The sequence below is a fragment of the Bubalus bubalis genome, chromosome X (assembly GCF_019923935.1).
Source record: "Bubalus bubalis isolate 160015118507 breed Murrah chromosome X, NDDB_SH_1, whole genome shotgun sequence".
NCBI classification, from domain to species: Eukaryota; Metazoa; Chordata; class Mammalia; order Artiodactyla; family Bovidae; genus Bubalus; species Bubalus bubalis.
In genome coordinates this window covers 109,189,923-109,207,646 of record NC_059181.1, presented here as the reverse complement: position 1 = coordinate 109,207,646, position 17,724 = coordinate 109,189,923, and the positions used below count along the sequence as shown (strand labels likewise).

Sequence of the window (17,724 nt, the reverse complement as noted above, 5' to 3'; positions counted from 1 at the left end):
TATCTAGGCCACTAGGGTAGCCCATATAGGGGATGCATTTTGGTTGCATAACTGACTATTCTCATGCTTGCTTTTTCCTGTGTGATCACTATCATATTTTTATTCATAAAAGGTGGTAAAAGGACCAAGGTAAAAATGCCCTGAAAGCACGTGGGTTTTTTAAAAGTATGTTTTTGATTGTTTAATTGTACTGACAGAAATATTGACTTGTGTCTTTTTGTCCATTACAGGATTCTGCTCTAATACTTGATGTTCCTCTGGGTGTGATCTCAAGAATTGAAAAAATGGGAGGCGCCACAAGTAGAGGAGAGAACTCCTATGGGCTAGATATTACTTGTAAAGTAAGAGATTCAGTACTTTCTTATGGGAAAAAAAGTCACGTTAGTGTTGAATGATAAGTAAAAAGTGAATGTATGTTTAAAAGAAAACTCAAAGACCCTTGTTCATCCAAGGCCCTGGAGTGGTTCTCCCTTCATGATCAAGCATTCCAGAATCTTCTAGGGAAAGAGTTCCTATGAAAGAAACCTGCTGTTGTCACCAAGTGTGAGGACCTGAGCCAGTCAGTTTTTGCCCAAGTCTGCTCCTGGTGTCCCTTTGTGTGATGTGTCTCCAGCCAGACACCTCCACACCATGTCAGGCATGGGGAATGGCAGAGATTTAATGATAATAACATTCAGTCAGCTATAGTAGTAACTGTTTATTGAGCATCTCTGTCATTCTAAACACATGCTAGGGCCTTTGCATTAAAGCCTCAGGGCAGCCTGAGGGGAACAGTGATGTCCCCATTTTATAGATGAGGAGTCTGAGGCTAAGAAGAGATTGGTGAATTAGCTAAGATGACCCAACTGATGGCAGAGCTGGGATCCAAATCCAGTGAGATAATAATTTTGCAAATGACAGAATAAACCTTCTTACCAGAAAACTTCCTTTTTGGGTATTCCATATTAGAAGACTATAGTACCCAGTCCTAGAAAGATCTAGACGGGGTTTGGAGGTCATCTGTCCAAGTGGTTCCCACAGCTAGATAATGTATGAGGGGCACCTGGGAATCCCTCTTTGGATTGACAAAGGCAAAGCTTTGGGTTCTACATCAGATCCTACTGTAAGATAATTGGTGAAGGCTGTGTTCCAGAGGCTGGGACTCTTTCAAGTGTCTCTGACTATTAGTCTAGTACAGGGATCAGTAAAGGGCCAGAAAGTACATAGTTTAGGCTTTGTGGGCCAGTAGGATCTCTGTCATACATTCTTCATTGTATTTTATTTTTTCAACAAAATACAATGTCTTTTATTTTTATTTTTAAAATATAAAAAACAATCTTAGCTTGAAGACCACACCAAGACTGACCTGGGCTGAAGTGTGCTGACCCCTGGCCAGTCTGAGTCCTTCATTCTGTGGGTGAGAAAGGAAGTGTTTGCTCAATGGGCTTCCTTGCCTACAGGTGCCTGAGGGAGCTGATGGAGGAGCCACAGTCCTGGCCCATGTCTCCTTTTGGTCTTGTGCACTGTGGTTTCTTAAAGACAATCTCCTGTACCTTGTTTTGGATTTTGAAGATAATACGTTTTTGTCTCCAGTTTGTAAAAGATCAAGACTAGTACACTCTATCAGAAAGGGAAGGATTGTGTCATAATGAGACTTGAACTGAAATGCTCCCTCAATCCCCACCTTGGCAGCCTTTTGTTGATTTTGGTAGAATTCACACTCCCTTAATACCTCATCTATAATCCTAGCGCCTTTCTACCCTTTGGGGCCTAGAAATTGGGGGTGTACTTTTGAGGAAGGTTTTTCTCTTTTGCATAGAAGAATCTGTGGGAGGAGAGTTGTTATTATTACAGCACTTCATGGAAAATGAGGTTGCTTTTCCTATGATTTCAAAGTGACTCTCATTCTAATTGAATTGAAAAAATCCTATTTATTGCCTTGTCAATGGGCAGAACTTGTATTTAAATATGAATCCCAAATCAACAAAACAAAACACATTCTTACCCTCTGACTGTGTATTGTAAGAACATGGGGCTGAGGAACAAGTCGGCAGGCATAATTCTCAAATGTTCCATATGTATATTTCATGGAATTAGTATCAAGCCCAAAGACAGTGGCCTAGAACCATGTTGTAGTACAACCTTTTAATTCTGTTATCTCCCTGGAAACACAGGACATTGTGAGAGTCGAATTCCGTTTTCTCAGGAACAGACCTGAGGGTGACAGAAAGAGAATCTGCTCTAGTGGTACAGGGCTCGCCCCCTGTCTCCCACAGGTCCCCTTTCATCTGCAGTCACTAACCACAGTCCCACCTCACTGCTTTCTCAAAATGAGAACGTGGAACCCCCTACAGATTGTCTCCACCAGGGCCGCACTTGGGGATTTCTGCTTACCAGTGGCAGCTTGCTCATGCTGGACAGAAGTCCCAGTGGTTGTCAGCTACAAACATAAGAGAAGGCAGCTCCAAATATAGGAATTCCTACCCTGCAAGCCCATGCCAGCCCCTGCTAACAACTCAGAGCTTAAAAAACTAAGAAGCAGAGCCAGACCATCTCACCGGGGCTGTTGCAGTGGGCTGTTGCAGCGGGCTGTGTTTACTCTGTTATCTTGAGGCTTGGCGCAGCACTGCGTGTCCCAGTTGCTGAACACCAAGTGTCTGATGGCAAGACTTTTCTGCCACGTGGCTCTTCCCCAGGTGTCCTTCCCATCTGGGTCAGGCTCTAGGAGACCAGGTTGAAGGTACCCCTCAGTATATGCCCATAGTCCTCTCACAGATTTGGTGATCAGCCCCCTGTGACTCACTTGCCTTTTCCACTTCAGTTTTCTCGTTGGCAAGACAAGGTAGTGATTCTCCCTGTCTTTGAATTCCATCTGAATCAGATGGCCACACCAAGGCACTTAAATCACTTGTGCGTTGGCACATTGAAAGTCGTGGTTTGAATCACCAATGGACCAGAATAAAGATTTACTTAGAAATGGTCTAGTTTCTGGTTGAGAGGTTAAGGGCATCATGTTATCATTGGAACCAAGGTTGATGGGAAGAAGATCCTTCATGCATCTGTGAGCCCTGGGGATCCTCAGCTAGCCACTGCTGTATTTCAGGCTCTTTGTAAACCCCTTAAAAGCACATCATCTTATTGAAGTGATTTTTTTCCTTCTACTTGACTAGTGCTTTGCATCATGAGACAACAACTAGTGTCTCAATGTTCTTGGAAGATGTTGTGAATCAGTTTGGGGATATTATAAAGTTTGTTGTTGTTGTTCAGTCACTAAGTTGTGTCTGACTCTGTGACCCCATGAACTGCAGCATACCAGGCTCCTCTGTCTTCCACTATTAAGTTATGTGCTTTTAAAAATGAAAGCATGGACTCCTGGAGCTGGCGAGGCCCAGTAGATGCCATCCGTATAGAGAGATGGGTGTGGGGTCGTTGATGAAAGGCCTGAGAGCCTGGTTCCTTACATTCCCTTCACTGCCCCTTGCATTTGGGGATGTGTATAGCAAGGCTTTTGTCTCCTGCATGTTGAAGACTTAGGAAGCTTCAATAGTGCTCTTGAGATAACAAGTGAAAAAGCACTTAGGAAAATATGAAGATGGTGACATCTGAGAGGGCAGGGGCTGGATCTGTCTCACTCCTGAAGCATTGAAAGTGCGATGCAGAAGGTGACGGCCATCACTCAGCCACAGAACCATGATTTAAGAGACAACCTCAAAAACTGCTGGCTTCAAAAATATGATAATAAATATGATAAAAAAATTATATCTTTTGCTGGGTAACACAAACTGATTTTTAAGGGAGGTTATTTTATTTTACTTACTTTACTGAATTCAGTTTGAAAGGTTTCCCTGCTTATTGAAGAGATATGTATTGGAAACTCTCTCTAAAATCTGGTTTTGAGCATTAATTCTTAGTTCCTAGAAGCATAGTCATTCCTACTATGGTAGATCTTAAGGTGGTCTTTATAGAAGTCTGTGAAAGTAAAATTCTGATTGTACAGTCCTAAAGAAACTAGCTGTTTGTTTTCAGCCTGGTTCCTATTTGCTGATAGCAGATATTTTAGCTCTTATACTTTTTATCTAAGTTACACCATATTGTTCCAATGAAATGTGATTTTCTTTAAACAAAAAAAGTAAAATTGTATAACAAAATATTATGTTACTTATATGAGAGCTTAAAATGCCAGTCATTTCCTAATTTTTAAAAGAGAGACTTTAAAGTTAAAAGCATGAGGGGAGAGGGAGAGAGCTTCTGTATTTTAATGACATGTTTGACAATTTTGAAATGACATTTTTGGCAGATACACATTTGATAAAAGTCCTATGAATAAAAGTTTTATAATTAAAATACCTCAGGAAAAAAAATACCTCAGAAAGCAGTTAGACAGACATTGGAGTGATACACTAGGCAAGGTTTGGTTTTTCTTTTTAACAAATGAACTTTAACTCCGTCTTCTGTTTAACGTGAGTTGTCTTGTCTTTACAATCATGACGATGATGGGAATATTTTCAGGGGTTCTTAAAACCAGATATTTCAAGATATGGTACAAAACAAAGTAATTTTCTTAGTGGTCTAGCTTTTTTGCCTCTTCAGGTAAGTCGATCTACCAGAATAGGTTTTTTGCTAATGAACATGACTCAGTTTGCAGACTGACCTGGCACGTTTGTCCTTTGCCCCCAGGACTTGAGAAACCTGAGGTTCGCGCTGAAACAGGAGGGTCACAGCAGAAGAGACATGTTTGAGATCCTCACAAGATACGCCTTCCCACTGGCCCACAGTTTGGTAGGTTCCCGGGTTCTCCTTTGCTTCCTCTACTGCGTTCCCCAGTGGGGTGTGTGTGTGAGGCTGTTTACTACAGAAGCTTGACCTGTTCCCAGAGGGCACAAGCCTCTCCTCTGCCAGTCTGTATGGGGTGGCTCAGTGCAAGTGACCCCTGGCACCCCCGAGCCTGCCCTCTACCTGGGCCAGCCCTCTTCCAAAGGCCAAAGGTGGCAAGGTGACCACAGGCGTGTCCGTGAAGTGCTGTGACATCACATCCCAGAGCTCATCGCCCTCAGCTTGGGAACTGAGAGTGAGGCGGGTCAGGCTTCTGTGGTTCCAGTTATACGTGGAAACAAGTGCTCTGAGCCCAAGGGCCATTGTACTTCTCAAATCCGGTTTTGTGGTTTAGGCGCAGATTCTTTATTTTTAAGGACTGACACTTTAAACGTCATTTTATGGGGTTCACTATATATTTGCAGGACAGACTTATGCATTTGTTGCTTACAGCCTATGACTTAGTGCATAACAAGTTTTGGGCTATGTATATCTAAAATTTTCCTTCCTATTTAGCAGACTTAGTAATCTCACCTTGTTTTACCGAGGGACTGAAATAAGCTTTCCACGCATCTTGCTCTTCAAACCATCTTTCTTTGTATTCTGCCTTGATCTTGCCTTCTTTTTTTTTTTTTTTCCCGGCTTGTGTCCTCTTAACGCCTCCTTCACTTCTGCTGCTTGAGTTTGTTATTTTGTTGTTGTTGTTGTTTTATTTGAAACTTAAATTTCAAAAGATTTATTGATTTTATTTTTGATAGTGTTCTCAGCATTTTCTCTAAATGTCTTTTTAAAAATTTTTATTGAAGTTTAGTTGATTTAATAGTGTTGTGTTAATTTCTGCTGTACAGCAAAGTGATTCAATTATATATATATATATATGTATATACACTTTTTCGTATTCTTTTCCATTTTGGTTTATCACAGGATCCTCTGCTTGACTTTAAACAAACTTGAAGGCAAACACCTATCAAGGGGAGAATAGGGGAATAATTCTTTAAATAAATATATGCCTTTATTTTAAGTATAGAATGAATAGTGCTCCAGCTAGACTGAAGGTGATGAAAGATGGAACTCTTCTTCCTATGCCTGTCTTTTATTTATTTATTTGTTTTGGGGCAGTAGGGGCCTGAATTTTTTTTCTAGCAAGACATGGCTTCTTTCTTCCTGAATTTCATCAGCAGTTTTTCCGTCAAAGGAAATTTATGACTGATGGAAAGGGCAATTATACAAAGACTTGTGGTCTAGGGGGATCTGGAGTACTCATTGTGAGTCATGTGTTGATTGGAGATTCAAATGTGATGCTTACAGCAAATGTAATGATATCAAAGAGTTAAATACATGTTAAGCCTTTTCTCAGTTATTGGTTAAATATGTGATTTAAAAGATATTTCAATATTAACATTTTTAAATGACTAGAATAAAATGTTTAATGGGAATACATCTTTGGAATTACTGTGAAAGTGAGAATGTGCATCTAATCCAGGAAAACTAATTGAGGGGATGGGTTCTGTCCTGAGTTTTGCATATCTGGCCTTATATAATCAGAGATGTAAAGATGGTTTACACAGCAGGTGTGAAGGAGCTGAGGCCCCAGTCCATCTCCTGTGTGATCTTGCTTGATCAGTCATCTTCTTTCTCTGGGATTTTCTGTCTCCTCTTGGTTTTACTAGATGGTAAAGAATCCACCTGCAATGCGGGAGACCTGGGTTTGATCCCTGGGTTGGGAAGAGACCCTGGAGAAGGGAACGGCTACCCACTCCAGTATTCTGGCCTGGAGAATTCCATGGACTGTTTCGTCCATGGGGTCGCAAAGAGTCAGACACGACTGAGCAACTTTCACTTCACTTCACTTCACCCTAAAAACAGGTTAAAGTGTTGAACCAGCTTTCCCCTAAACTACTATTCCATTTCTCATTTCAGTCCAAACTTCTGGAAAGAACATTCTAGTCTCTCCACATCTCTGGTTCATTCATTCCCCTAGACCATTCTAGTATCCAGTTTTATTGAAGGTACCTCCTTGGAACTAATACCTCTCTCTGGCTGAATCTAGTGACTCACTTCAGTCTTCATTGTTTTTGATCTCCCCCAAGCATTTAGTAATTTTGACCACTCTCTTTTTGTGAGTCTTGGTTTCTGTGTTGCTGTACCATCTTGACTGTTCCTTCCTAGTGTCCACTGCCTCTGTTTTTTCCTTAAGTGTAGACATCTTGGTGGTGGTTCCCTATCAACCTTCTTGTCTTGTTACTCACTTTGCCTTGATTTTGTTTAATCCATAGCTTAAGCTGTCATCGCTGTATGGGTAATTTCTAAATCTAGTCTTGACATTGGCCTTGAGTGAATCTAAATGAACCTCTCAAACACCTTCCTCTGGAAGTCTGTGAGAATCACAAGTTCACCATCTCCCTAACCTCTTTGCAGTTCACCAGAACTATTCTTCAGCCTACATAACCCTCAATTTGGATGATCCTCAGTTTCTCAGGTTCAAGAACTTGAAGTCAACTGCCCTGCCCCAATCAGGCATAAAACTTATTTATTGTATTGAAGTACAGTTGATTTACAATGTTATATTTGTTTTAGGTATAAAATATAGTGATTTAGTATTTTTACCGAGTATACTCCATTTTATTATTATAAATATTGGTTATATTCCTTATGCTGTACATTACATCCTTGTATTTTATTTATGAAGTCAGCTTTCTCATTCCCCTGCCTTGCCTCCCTAGCTGCATCAATTCCAAATCCTGTAGGTTCTGCTTATTGTGTGTTATTATTATTGGGTGTTATTATTATTATTATTGTGTGGTTCTGCTTATCATTCAGTTGTGTCTGACTCTTTGCGACTCCATGGACTGTAGCCCGCCAGGCTCTTCTGTCCATGGAATTCTCCAGACAAAATACTGGAATGGTAGCCAGTCCCTTCTCCAGGAGATCTTCCTGACCCAGGGATCGAACCTGTGTCTCCTTCCTTGCAGGTGGGTTCTTTACCATCTGAGCCATGAGGGAAGAAGCCCAGGTTCTGCTTATGAGTAACTCTCGAATATTTCTTCCCATCTACCTGTGCTTCCCAACTCACTTTCCTTCCAACTCATCCTCCTCTGTGCTGCTGTCTTTTTTTAAAAGTACTGTATGATCATGTCACTTTATGTCCCTCTCTTCACACAAAAAATGTTCAGTGACTTCCCATGGCTTATACCCTAGACTCCAACCACATAGGATGGCCCTGTGCCCCTCTGGTATACATAGAACTTTCTCAACTCAGTCTTTGGTTTCCCCGTCCCCTCTACCTGAGGTCCCCTCTACCTGAGGTCCCCTCATCTCTCTAGAGCCCATCCCTCACCATTTTGCTCAGTCCTAGATCCTTTCCCACATCATGCGTGATCCCTGGTGGGAGTTCATCACACCTGTCACTTGTTTGGACTTTGTAGGTCCTGCTACTGGAGCACTTACCTCCCTCAGTCTGGCTTCTGTCATAATTATATAGTAATTGCCCATCCCCCTCCTATTCTGTGAGCTTATCAAGGCGGGATCAGCCTTTATCTATCTCTCTAACCTCAGCATAATCACTTCTGCATGGGAGATGTACAATGATGGCTTTTTAAAGTGAATACAGGTTCAGAGGAAAGTGAAGGAAAATTTCATTCTGTGGAGACACTTGGGATGGATTTCTGGATATTGTGGGTGTGTTATCAGAGGATATAGGATTCTGGGTTGCTGTCGTTGGAGTGGTCCAGAGGGGTGCTTTGCCTTATTTTTTGTGTCTGTGCTAGGCATCCCTACTTTTTTGTTTAGGAAGACAATAAAGTGAAAAACTGGAGGAAAAAACGGGAACTGAATGGCTCATACAAAGTTGTGGAAAATTACATTCTCTTAAGTTTTAACCACTCAAAGTCATCTTAAAAAAGAAAATCAAACTATTCACCAAAACAATACAAAATAGAGATAAAAACAGATCAGCTATTGACATAGCTTGGGGCTTCCCTGGTGGCTCAGATGGTAAAGTGTCTGCCTGCAATGCGGGGGACCTGGGTTCGATTCCTGGGTCGGGAAGATCCCCTGGAGAAGGAAATGGCAATCCACTCCAGCACTCTTGCCTGGAAAATCCCATGGACGGAGGAGCCTGAAAGGCGACAGTCCATGGGATTGCAAAGAGTCGACACGACTGAGCGACTTCACTTTCACTTTCACTTTGGAATGTTAGCCCCTGCTATTCCATTCAGTGTGTGCAGGTATTTCATCAGTCAAATTCATTTCAGGGTAGTGTGTTGGGTTGTGTTGGGGGAGCCATGAAGGTGGATGACAAGAAGTTGTAGTAGGATGAATGAGACCCTGTTACATTTGGGGATGTGACGGAAGTGATGTGACAAATGCATATGTCTCTGATACAGGTTCGTCGACAGCCAGTGCCGTAAGAGGCCAGGGAAGCCAGCTGGGGATTCCCAGAAAAGGAACAGATCCAGCTGGAAAAGCCTGTGTGGAATTGATAGTCATTTGGGTTGGGCCTTGAGGATGGTTGTCATTTCCTGTGGACGAGGATGGTGGAGGTGGTTTTTTAGGCAGAGGCAAGATCCTGACCCTCAGCACTAGGGAGGGTAAGTTGGCAGCATGGAGAGTGCTTATTAGGGTCGCCAGAAAGCATGGGATGGGAGGAGGGGGCAAGAGCTGGGCGCATCAGGTGGAGGGATCTGCTGACTCAGGAGCTTGTACCTTGGGAAGTAGCGGAGACTTAGTGAAGGTTTTGAAATAAATGAAGCCAGGAGTAGGGTCAGAGGGAGGACCAAACAAGATGCTGGGGGTGCAGGTGGAGACCACATGCTTGGGCGGTAGTTTGATCTCGGAGAACCGGGAGGAAGGGTGAGTCATCCTTCCTTCTGAGGTCTGCGGCCTGACGGATAGCAGGGCAGGGAAGTTAAAAACGGATTTCATTTGGGGAAGCAGGTAGGAGCTGGGGCGAGGAAGGAGGATGGGGAATTCTGTTTTGCTCGCAGGGCCAGTTAGTAGCTTTTGACAAGAGCTTCCAGCAGCAATTGCAGGCCCACCTCTTAGAAGAGAGTCCAGAAGTATAGACCTGGAATAGTGGTGCTCCATCTGTTTGGAGTCATGGATTCCTTTGGTAACATGGTGCAAGTTAGGGTTTCTCCTCCACTGACAGACACACTTAGGTACAAAACTGGATGTAAAATTTTAGGGGACTTGGAGCCCCTGGGAAGCTCACCTGTAGGTCCTGGGTTGAGGAGCTCTGGTGTGTACCAGAGAAGCCAGCAAGGGGAATGATGGTGAGAGAGGTGATGGGGAGAGCCTGCAGGTTGGGGTCTGTGGAAGCCAAAGGCAGAGCGAGCTCTGAGAAGGTGGTGATGGGTGTGCGAGGTTGTGGGGCTGGGGAGGACACTCAGGAAGAGGTCCTTGGGGACTGGACCCCCTAACTGTGGATTGCTTGAGGCTGGGACACTCCTTTCTCATCCTGCCCCTCCAGTGTCCAATATAGGCATACACTGGTTAAACTTTTATGAATCACAGGCGGTGGTCTGAGTGGTGGGGATGGGAGCCAGTTGATGGAGGTTTAAAGAGAGAGCAAGGGGTGTTTCAAAACACAAAGTAGTGGTAGCAGTCAGCTGGAGGGAAGACGTGTTTCCCTGAGAATCTGAAAAAGGTGAATGAAGATGGTGGGCAGGGGAAAGCAAGAGAGAAGAGGGTTCCTTTCCTGAGCAGAAAACAGGGTGGGGTGGGGGGATGGGCTGAAGCCCATTTTGCAGGGCAGGTTGGGAAAGGAGAAGGGACAATTATTCCTCTGAGACAGGAGGGGAAGAAAAGTTTCCAAACTGCCACAGTGGGGAATGCGAGAGTGTGCCAGAAAGGGATTTCCTGGAAGCGTAATCTAAGCCTGATTGCATTGAACAATACAAAGGGCCCCTGCTTGAAAAATAGCACTTTGTTAATATTACTGAAACTGTCAAAGCAGCTGCAGATTATCTCAGTGATTGTTATTGGCACTGGATGCCAGAAGTAACGTAGCAGTTGTGTCAGTGAAATGGTGTCTGGAGGCCAAGAGAGCTGGGTTCCAAATCGAGCCATGAGGCAAGTGGCATGTGAGTGAGATTTTTTCTTTCACACCAGCCCTGGCTCTTTTGCGTCCTTCCCCATTAGTATTTTCACCGTTCAGTGTGTTCAGTTGGGACTGAAACTTTGAATTGACCTTGAGCCGTTTAGCCACACACAGTGGATCCCAAACCATTACCTTGATTGGTTCTGTATTAGGTCAATCCATTAAGACTTGAAAATTGTTTAGATTGCACTTTCTATTTGAACTGGGACATTTATTTTCTTGTTTTATTTTTGCTTTGCTTTTCAAACAGTAGAAATCGTACCATTTTCTCAAATGATATTGCAAGTCAATACTAGTTCTAAGGAAATGATAGAACTAGTATTTCTTTTTATGATAAGAAATGTGACAATGCCTCTGATATCATGGTTGTTTTTTAAAGGCAGGTGTACATATGACCAGAGCCTGATACTGCTACAGAAAAATAGTTTAATTGTTAGAGTGGTATGTTCAATGCTAAAGATCCTCTTTCATTGATTTCCTTTATTGTTTGCTCATTGTTTTACTCAGATGGAATCATCAGAGATAATACAAATTTTAGATGGGAGTTTTTCTTTTTTAAACTCTGAATCCCAATCTGTTATTGAGTCATGAAAATATTAAGAGCATCTCTATCTGTTATCTGTGTGTGTCTGGATCTTGGTATAAAGTCTGGCTTTCTGTTACTCATAGTCTAGAACGTTTGATAATGATAGAATATGTAGAATAAATTGTGTTTTAAGTTTATTTATGCACCAATACAGGAGAAGGCAGTGGCACCCCACTATAGTACTCTTGCCTGGAAAATCCCATGGACAGAGGAGCCTGGTAGGCTGCAGTCCATGGGGTCGCTAAGAGTCAGACATGACTGAGTGACTTCACTTTCACTTTTCACTTTTATGCATTGGAGAAGGAAATGACAACCCACTCCAGTGTTCTTGCCTGGAGAATCCCAGGGATGGGGGAGCCTGGTAGGCTGCCGTCTATGGGGTCTCACAGAGTTGGACATGACTGAAGCGACTTAGTGGCGGCGGCAGCAGCAGCATGCACTAATACAGTTGCTTAAATGTATCTTTATCTTTAGGTGTGTGTGGATTTTCTTGACATTTGTTTAAATGAAGGGCTTGAGTGTATGATTAAACTCATGGTCTGTAGATTCACATGAGGGAAATGTAGAGCTAGAAGAAATGGAGCCCGAGACCCAGCTGCCAGGCTCCCAGTGGCCTGGATTGGGGAAGCTCAGTAGTGGGAGGAGTCATTCGCAGGTCCTTTCTGCAGGGTGGTTGCCAGCATGGGGCCCAGGCATCCAGAGTTCCATGTCTGAATCCAACTCAGTCCTTTACCTGCTTCGCAACTTTGAAAATCATACAATATTTCTGTGCTTCAGCATTTTCATCTCTAATGGGGATAATAACAGTCTCCACCCCACAGGGGTTATGTGAGGATTAAATGAAAAGTACTTACAAGAGCTCCTGGCACGCAGTAAGTGCCCAATAAATGTCAGTGCTTCTGTTCTTAGCGCCCCGTGTTTCCCAGCAGGTGGAGAGAATAAGGATGATTACTCTGACCCACTCTTCCCAAGAATATGAAAAAAGTCATTGTGATCATATGTGGGACACTTTAAGCCCTTTAAAAGAAAGATGCTCCACACGTAACAGTTAGTAGTCTCAGTAACCAACTGAGGCTTGTACCTTGCCAAAGGATTAGTTGAAAGTCTTCTATTTGAGAGCGTGAAAGCCAAAAAGCATCTTAAGTAGAAATGGGATGTATGGGCAGCGGTGCCAGGTAATACACAGAGCTCTTCAGAAGTTGTTTTCTGTTCTTTCCACCTGTGACCCTGCTTGCGGAGTAGCATGGCTCACTCAGGTTTGTGTCTCTGCACTTGCCCCCTTTCTGGATTCGGCTCTGCAGTATTGCCGTATTTCCTATTTTTTGTTCTTCTGTGAGCTGATTGGCAGTCAGAGACTTGTAAAGTCTTCTGGTGTTTGCTTTAGTAAATTTGACCATCTTTTGGGCCCAGGGGAGAAGATCCACTGGCTCTGACCCCAAGAGAGATGCTGCAGGTTCCAAGGCCTTTTCTGTGGAGAGCAGCGAGCAGGGCCCTTGTCTTTCTTCCTGGCTTCACTGAACCCCAGCCTGCCCTGCCGTGTGGTCTGAGCAGAGCCATTTCCCCTTGTGTTCTCATGGTACTTCTCATGCTGCTTGCCTACCAAAATAATTTCATAAAGGATACGACACGGGGCTGGGAGGATACACCTCTTTTTTGACCCTACGAACCCAGAATGAACGACCTGGGGTACTTTTTCTGTGCTTTGAGGTTGTAAACCAGACTAAAATGGAGCAGACTCTTCCTTTCTAGGCTGATTACAGATTAATAGCCAACAACCAGAAGCTCATTTTCACCCGGGAATTGAATGAGAAGCTACACATGTGCACTCACCTCTTAGCCTGGATGCGGCCTGAGACCCAAGGGTGGCTTAGTTCTCCATCTCTTTTTCTGACCAGGACATTTTTTTTTTCTTAAATAAACAGTAAACTTGGCTCATAGAGGGTCTAATCATGCTTTTAAAGCTCCTCCCTTCCTGCATCCTGCAAGACTTTGCCCTCTGTCTTCTTTCTGTCTCTCTCCGCTGCCCTCTCCCCTGGTCTTCAGACATGCCCGGCCATCCTCCCTGTGCCCATCTCTGGGGACTGTGGTCCCAGCTGGACTGCCCTCCGCTTCCCCGTGCCACCCTCCATGTCCAGAAGCACAGTGCTCACCGCTGGTCCTCACATCCTCCCTTCCACTCCCTGCCTTGCAACTTGGGGAGAACTGTTGTTTTTTTTTGGGGGGGGGAGGGTTGTTTTCTTTTAATTAATTTTTAATTAGAGGATAATTGCTTTACATGCCGTGTTGAGACAGTATGGTACTGGCACAAAGACAGAAACATAGATCAATGGAATGAAATAGAAAGCCCAGAGATAAATCCATGCACCTATGGACACCCTGTCTTTGACAAAGGAGGCAAGTATATACAATTAATCTCTTTAACAAGTGGTACTGGAAAAACTGGTCAACCACTTGTAAAAGAATGAAACTAGAACACTTTCTAACACCATACACAAAAATAAACTTAAAATGGATTAAAGATCTAAATGTAAGACCAGAAACTATAAAACTCCTAGAGGAAAGCATAGGCAAAACACTCTCTGACATAAATCATAGCAGGATCCTCTAGGACCCACCTCCCAGAGTAATGGAAATAAAAGCAAAAATAAACAAATGGGACCTAATTAAACTTAAAAGCTTTTGCACAATGAAGAAAACTATAAGCAAGGTGAAAAGACAGCCTTCAGAATGGGAGAAAATAAGCGCAAATGAAGCAACTGACAAAGAATTAATTTCAAAAATATACAAGCAACTGCTGCAGCTCAAATCCAGAAAAATAAATGACCCAATCAAAAATGGGCCAAAGAACTAAGCAGACAGTTCTCCAAAGAAAACATACAGATGGGTAACAAACACATGAAAAGATGCTCAACATCACTCGTTACCAGAGAAATGCAAATCAAAACCACAATGAGGTACCATCTCACACTGGTCAGAATGGCTGCGATCCAAAAGTCTACAAGCAATAAATGCTGGAGAGGGTGAGGAGAAAAGGGAACCCTCTTACACTGTTGGTGGGAATGCAAACTAGTACAGCCACTATGGAGAACAGTGTGGAGATTCCTTAAAAAACTGGAAATAGAACTGCCATACGACCCAGCAGTCCCACTGCTGGGCATACACACTGAGGAAACCAGAATTGAAGAGACACGTGTACCCCAATGTTCATCACAGCACTGTTTATAATAGCCAGGACATAGAAGCAACCTAGATGTCCATCAGCTGACGAATGGATAAGAAAGCAGTGATACATATACACAATGGAGTATTACTCAGCCATTAAAAATAATGCATTTGAATCAATTCTAATGAGGTGGATGAAACTGGAGCCTATTATACAGAGTGAAGTAAGTCAGAAAGAAAAACACTAATACAGTATATTAATGCATATATATGGAATTTAGAAAGATGGTAACGATGACCCTCTATGCGAGACAGCAAAAGAGACACAGATGTAAAGAACAGTCTGTTGGACTCTGTGGGAGAAGGCGAGGGTGGGATGATTTGAGAGAATAGCATTGAAACATGTATATTATCATATGTGAAATAGATCGCCAGTCCAGGTTCAATGCATGAGGCAGGGTGCTCAGGGCTGGTGCACTGGGATGACTCTGAGGGATGGGATGGGGAGAGAGGTGGGAGGGAGGGTCAGAATGGGGAAACACATGTACACCCATTGCTGATTCATGTGAATGTATGGCAAAACCACTACAATATTGTAAAGTAATTAGCCTCCAATTAAAATTAAAAAAAAGTTTTTTAAATGTCGTGTTGGTTTCCACCATACATCAACATGAGTCAGCCATAGGTACACATATATCCCCTCCGTCTTGAACCTTCCTCCCACCTCCTACCACATCCCTCCCCTCTAGGTTGTCACAGAGCACTAGTTTGAGTTCCCTAAGTCATACAGTGAATTCCCACTATCTATTTTACATTTGGTAATGTATATGTTTCGATGCTACTCTCTCCAGTTGTCCCTCTCTCTCCTTTCCCCACTGTGCCCACAAGTCTGTTCTCTATGTCTGCATCTCCATTGCTGCCCTGCAAATAAGTTCATCGAAACTGTTGTTTTGAAAGTGATTCCAGGCCCAACAAGTTCTCCTACTTGGTAGTCTGTAAGACCTTGGCCTCTTCCACCACACCATCATTCAAAGGTTTTGTTTTTTTTTTTTAATTGAATAGCTGCAATAGATGTTTATAAAATATCCACCAGATGTCCCAAGTTAGAATTGACAGCATCCCTTTGTGTCAGGGCTACTGGGTCTTCCACTTAATTTACCACCTCTCTCTTCAGCCAGGCCTGGTCTCCTGGCTTGTGGGGTCTACTTTCTTGGGCTGTTGGTGATGATTGCCTGTGGACTCATTCCTTGGGCCTTTATCTGTGGGAAGACTCCAGGGCCAGGATTGAAGGCAGTTTTACGTTTTCTTCTGCCAGGCATTTGGGGGGCACTCCCAACCTGGGGCACTCACAGATTAAATTCTCTGCAGGATGTTTTTGGGACCATGAAAGTTATATGAGTTTTGGCAGCCCTGTGCTGTAGGCTCCCTTGCTCAGCACAGGTCACCTAGACAGGTAAGCTCCCTCTGAGTCTCAGGAACTTGTTTCCTGTTTGTTCTTGCCCTAAGGGTACAGTGTTATTGAAGGAAGTTTCCAGTTTGACACCCATCTTGGCCAGCCCAGGGCATTACATCTTATCTCCTGCAGCCGAAGAGGCCACAGAAACCAGTCCTGCCCACTCTTCTTGTTCTCTGCATTCCATTCACAGTTTGGCTTGGGCTTCTGAGAGTCTCTTCTTCCCTTGTAGGCTCATGAGTGCATTTTTAAAAAGGGTTTCTGTTTTATCCAGCAGTTTTAGATGTTGTCAGCAGAAGTATCAATTAGAGCATCTAGATCATCACGCTGGCAGACACCTCTCCTGTGGCTTCTGAGGTCTCAATGTCCTGGCCCTCCTTTTCTAGTTCCTCAGCTTGCTTCTTGGAGAAGGCAATGGCAACCCACGCCAGTACTCTTGCCTGGAAAATCCCATGGACGGAGGGGCCTGGTGGGCTGCAGTCCATGGGGTCGCTAGGAGTCGGACATGACTGAGCGACTTCACTTTATTTTTCACTTTCATGCATTGGAGAAGGAAATGGCAACCCACTCCAGTGTTCTTGCCTGGAGAATCCCAGGGACAGGGGAGCCTGGTGGGCTGCCGTCTCTGGGGTCGCACAGAGTCGGACACGACTGAAGCGACTTAGCAGCAGCAGCAGCTTGCTTCTGGCATCTAAATATGGGTTTTCTAGAAAAGTCCATCCTTGCTCTGTGCTATCCCCAGTCTTTTTTGTTCTTGTGTTGACCAGCATTGCCTTTATGGCTTTGTGTTTCCCATTAGCTGCTCCATGACTTCAGCTGATGCCTAAACCTTTGTTTAAAATTAATCTCTCATTTTCCCCTCAAGCTTCCTTTGAGCTGCCAGTTTCTCTGTTGCTGTCATTTCCTTCTCCCCATCTTCCTCCTCCTCCAAAATCAGGGTCAGTGGGAGATTTCTCTTTTCTGTAACATTTACTAAATCCAAGTGTTGTTCGTCCCCAGCCCAACTTAGTTCAGGTTTCCATCTCTTCTTTTTTGAGCTGTGGGGATGGTGCTTTTGCTGATTTTTGTACTTCTGTTTCTGATCCAGCCCACACTACACATGCTGTCTGTCAGGTTGCTGCCCCTGGGAGGCAGCTCAGACTATCTCACCCCTTCACCTCTGAAACTTCAGCCTCTCGTCCCTCCCTGTCAGTGTAAATGCAAACCTCTGTTCTTTCCACCATGCAGCCACATGTCTCCATGGTCTCCTGTTTTTCTACCCACCTGCGGGCTGGCTACCAGACCGAGGTGTTTGCTGATGGCCTCGTGTTTTCTTCCACTTTTGACTTTTTTGTGATCGTCACGGTTACCGTGTCCAAAGTCATCTTACCCTTCCAGGTGATCTCCCATGCCACTAGCACCCCTCCAGGCCTGTCTGTCCAGAAGTAACTCTGGCATTCCCTGGCATCACATAGCACTTTATCTGTACCTTTCAGGGCACTTAACCTGCTCCTCTTTACATGAACAGTAGCTGCTCCCTCTTCATCTCTCTCCTTCAGAGGATTTCTAACTCTTTAAAGACAGTAGTGGTGTCTTACTCTCTTTTTATCTGCTTAATACCTTGTTCACAAGAGATAGTGTCTGCTAAGTAAA

General features: G+C 43.7%; 1 protein-coding gene across 6 annotated transcripts in view; it reads left to right on the top strand.

Moving 5' to 3' along the window:
- MTM1 (myotubularin 1) overlaps positions 1-17,724 on the top strand; it is a 91,550-nt gene that overhangs the window by 40,629 nt on the left and 33,197 nt on the right. For all 6 annotated transcript variants that reach the window (XM_025277394.3, XM_044937610.2, XM_006059687.4 and 3 more), the window contains 2 exons: positions 231-341; positions 4,657-4,758. In XM_025277394.3, the coding sequence (XP_025133179.3) occupies positions 231-341; positions 4,657-4,758 (213 nt within the window). The remainder of the gene's footprint in view (positions 1-230; positions 342-4,656; positions 4,759-17,724) is intronic.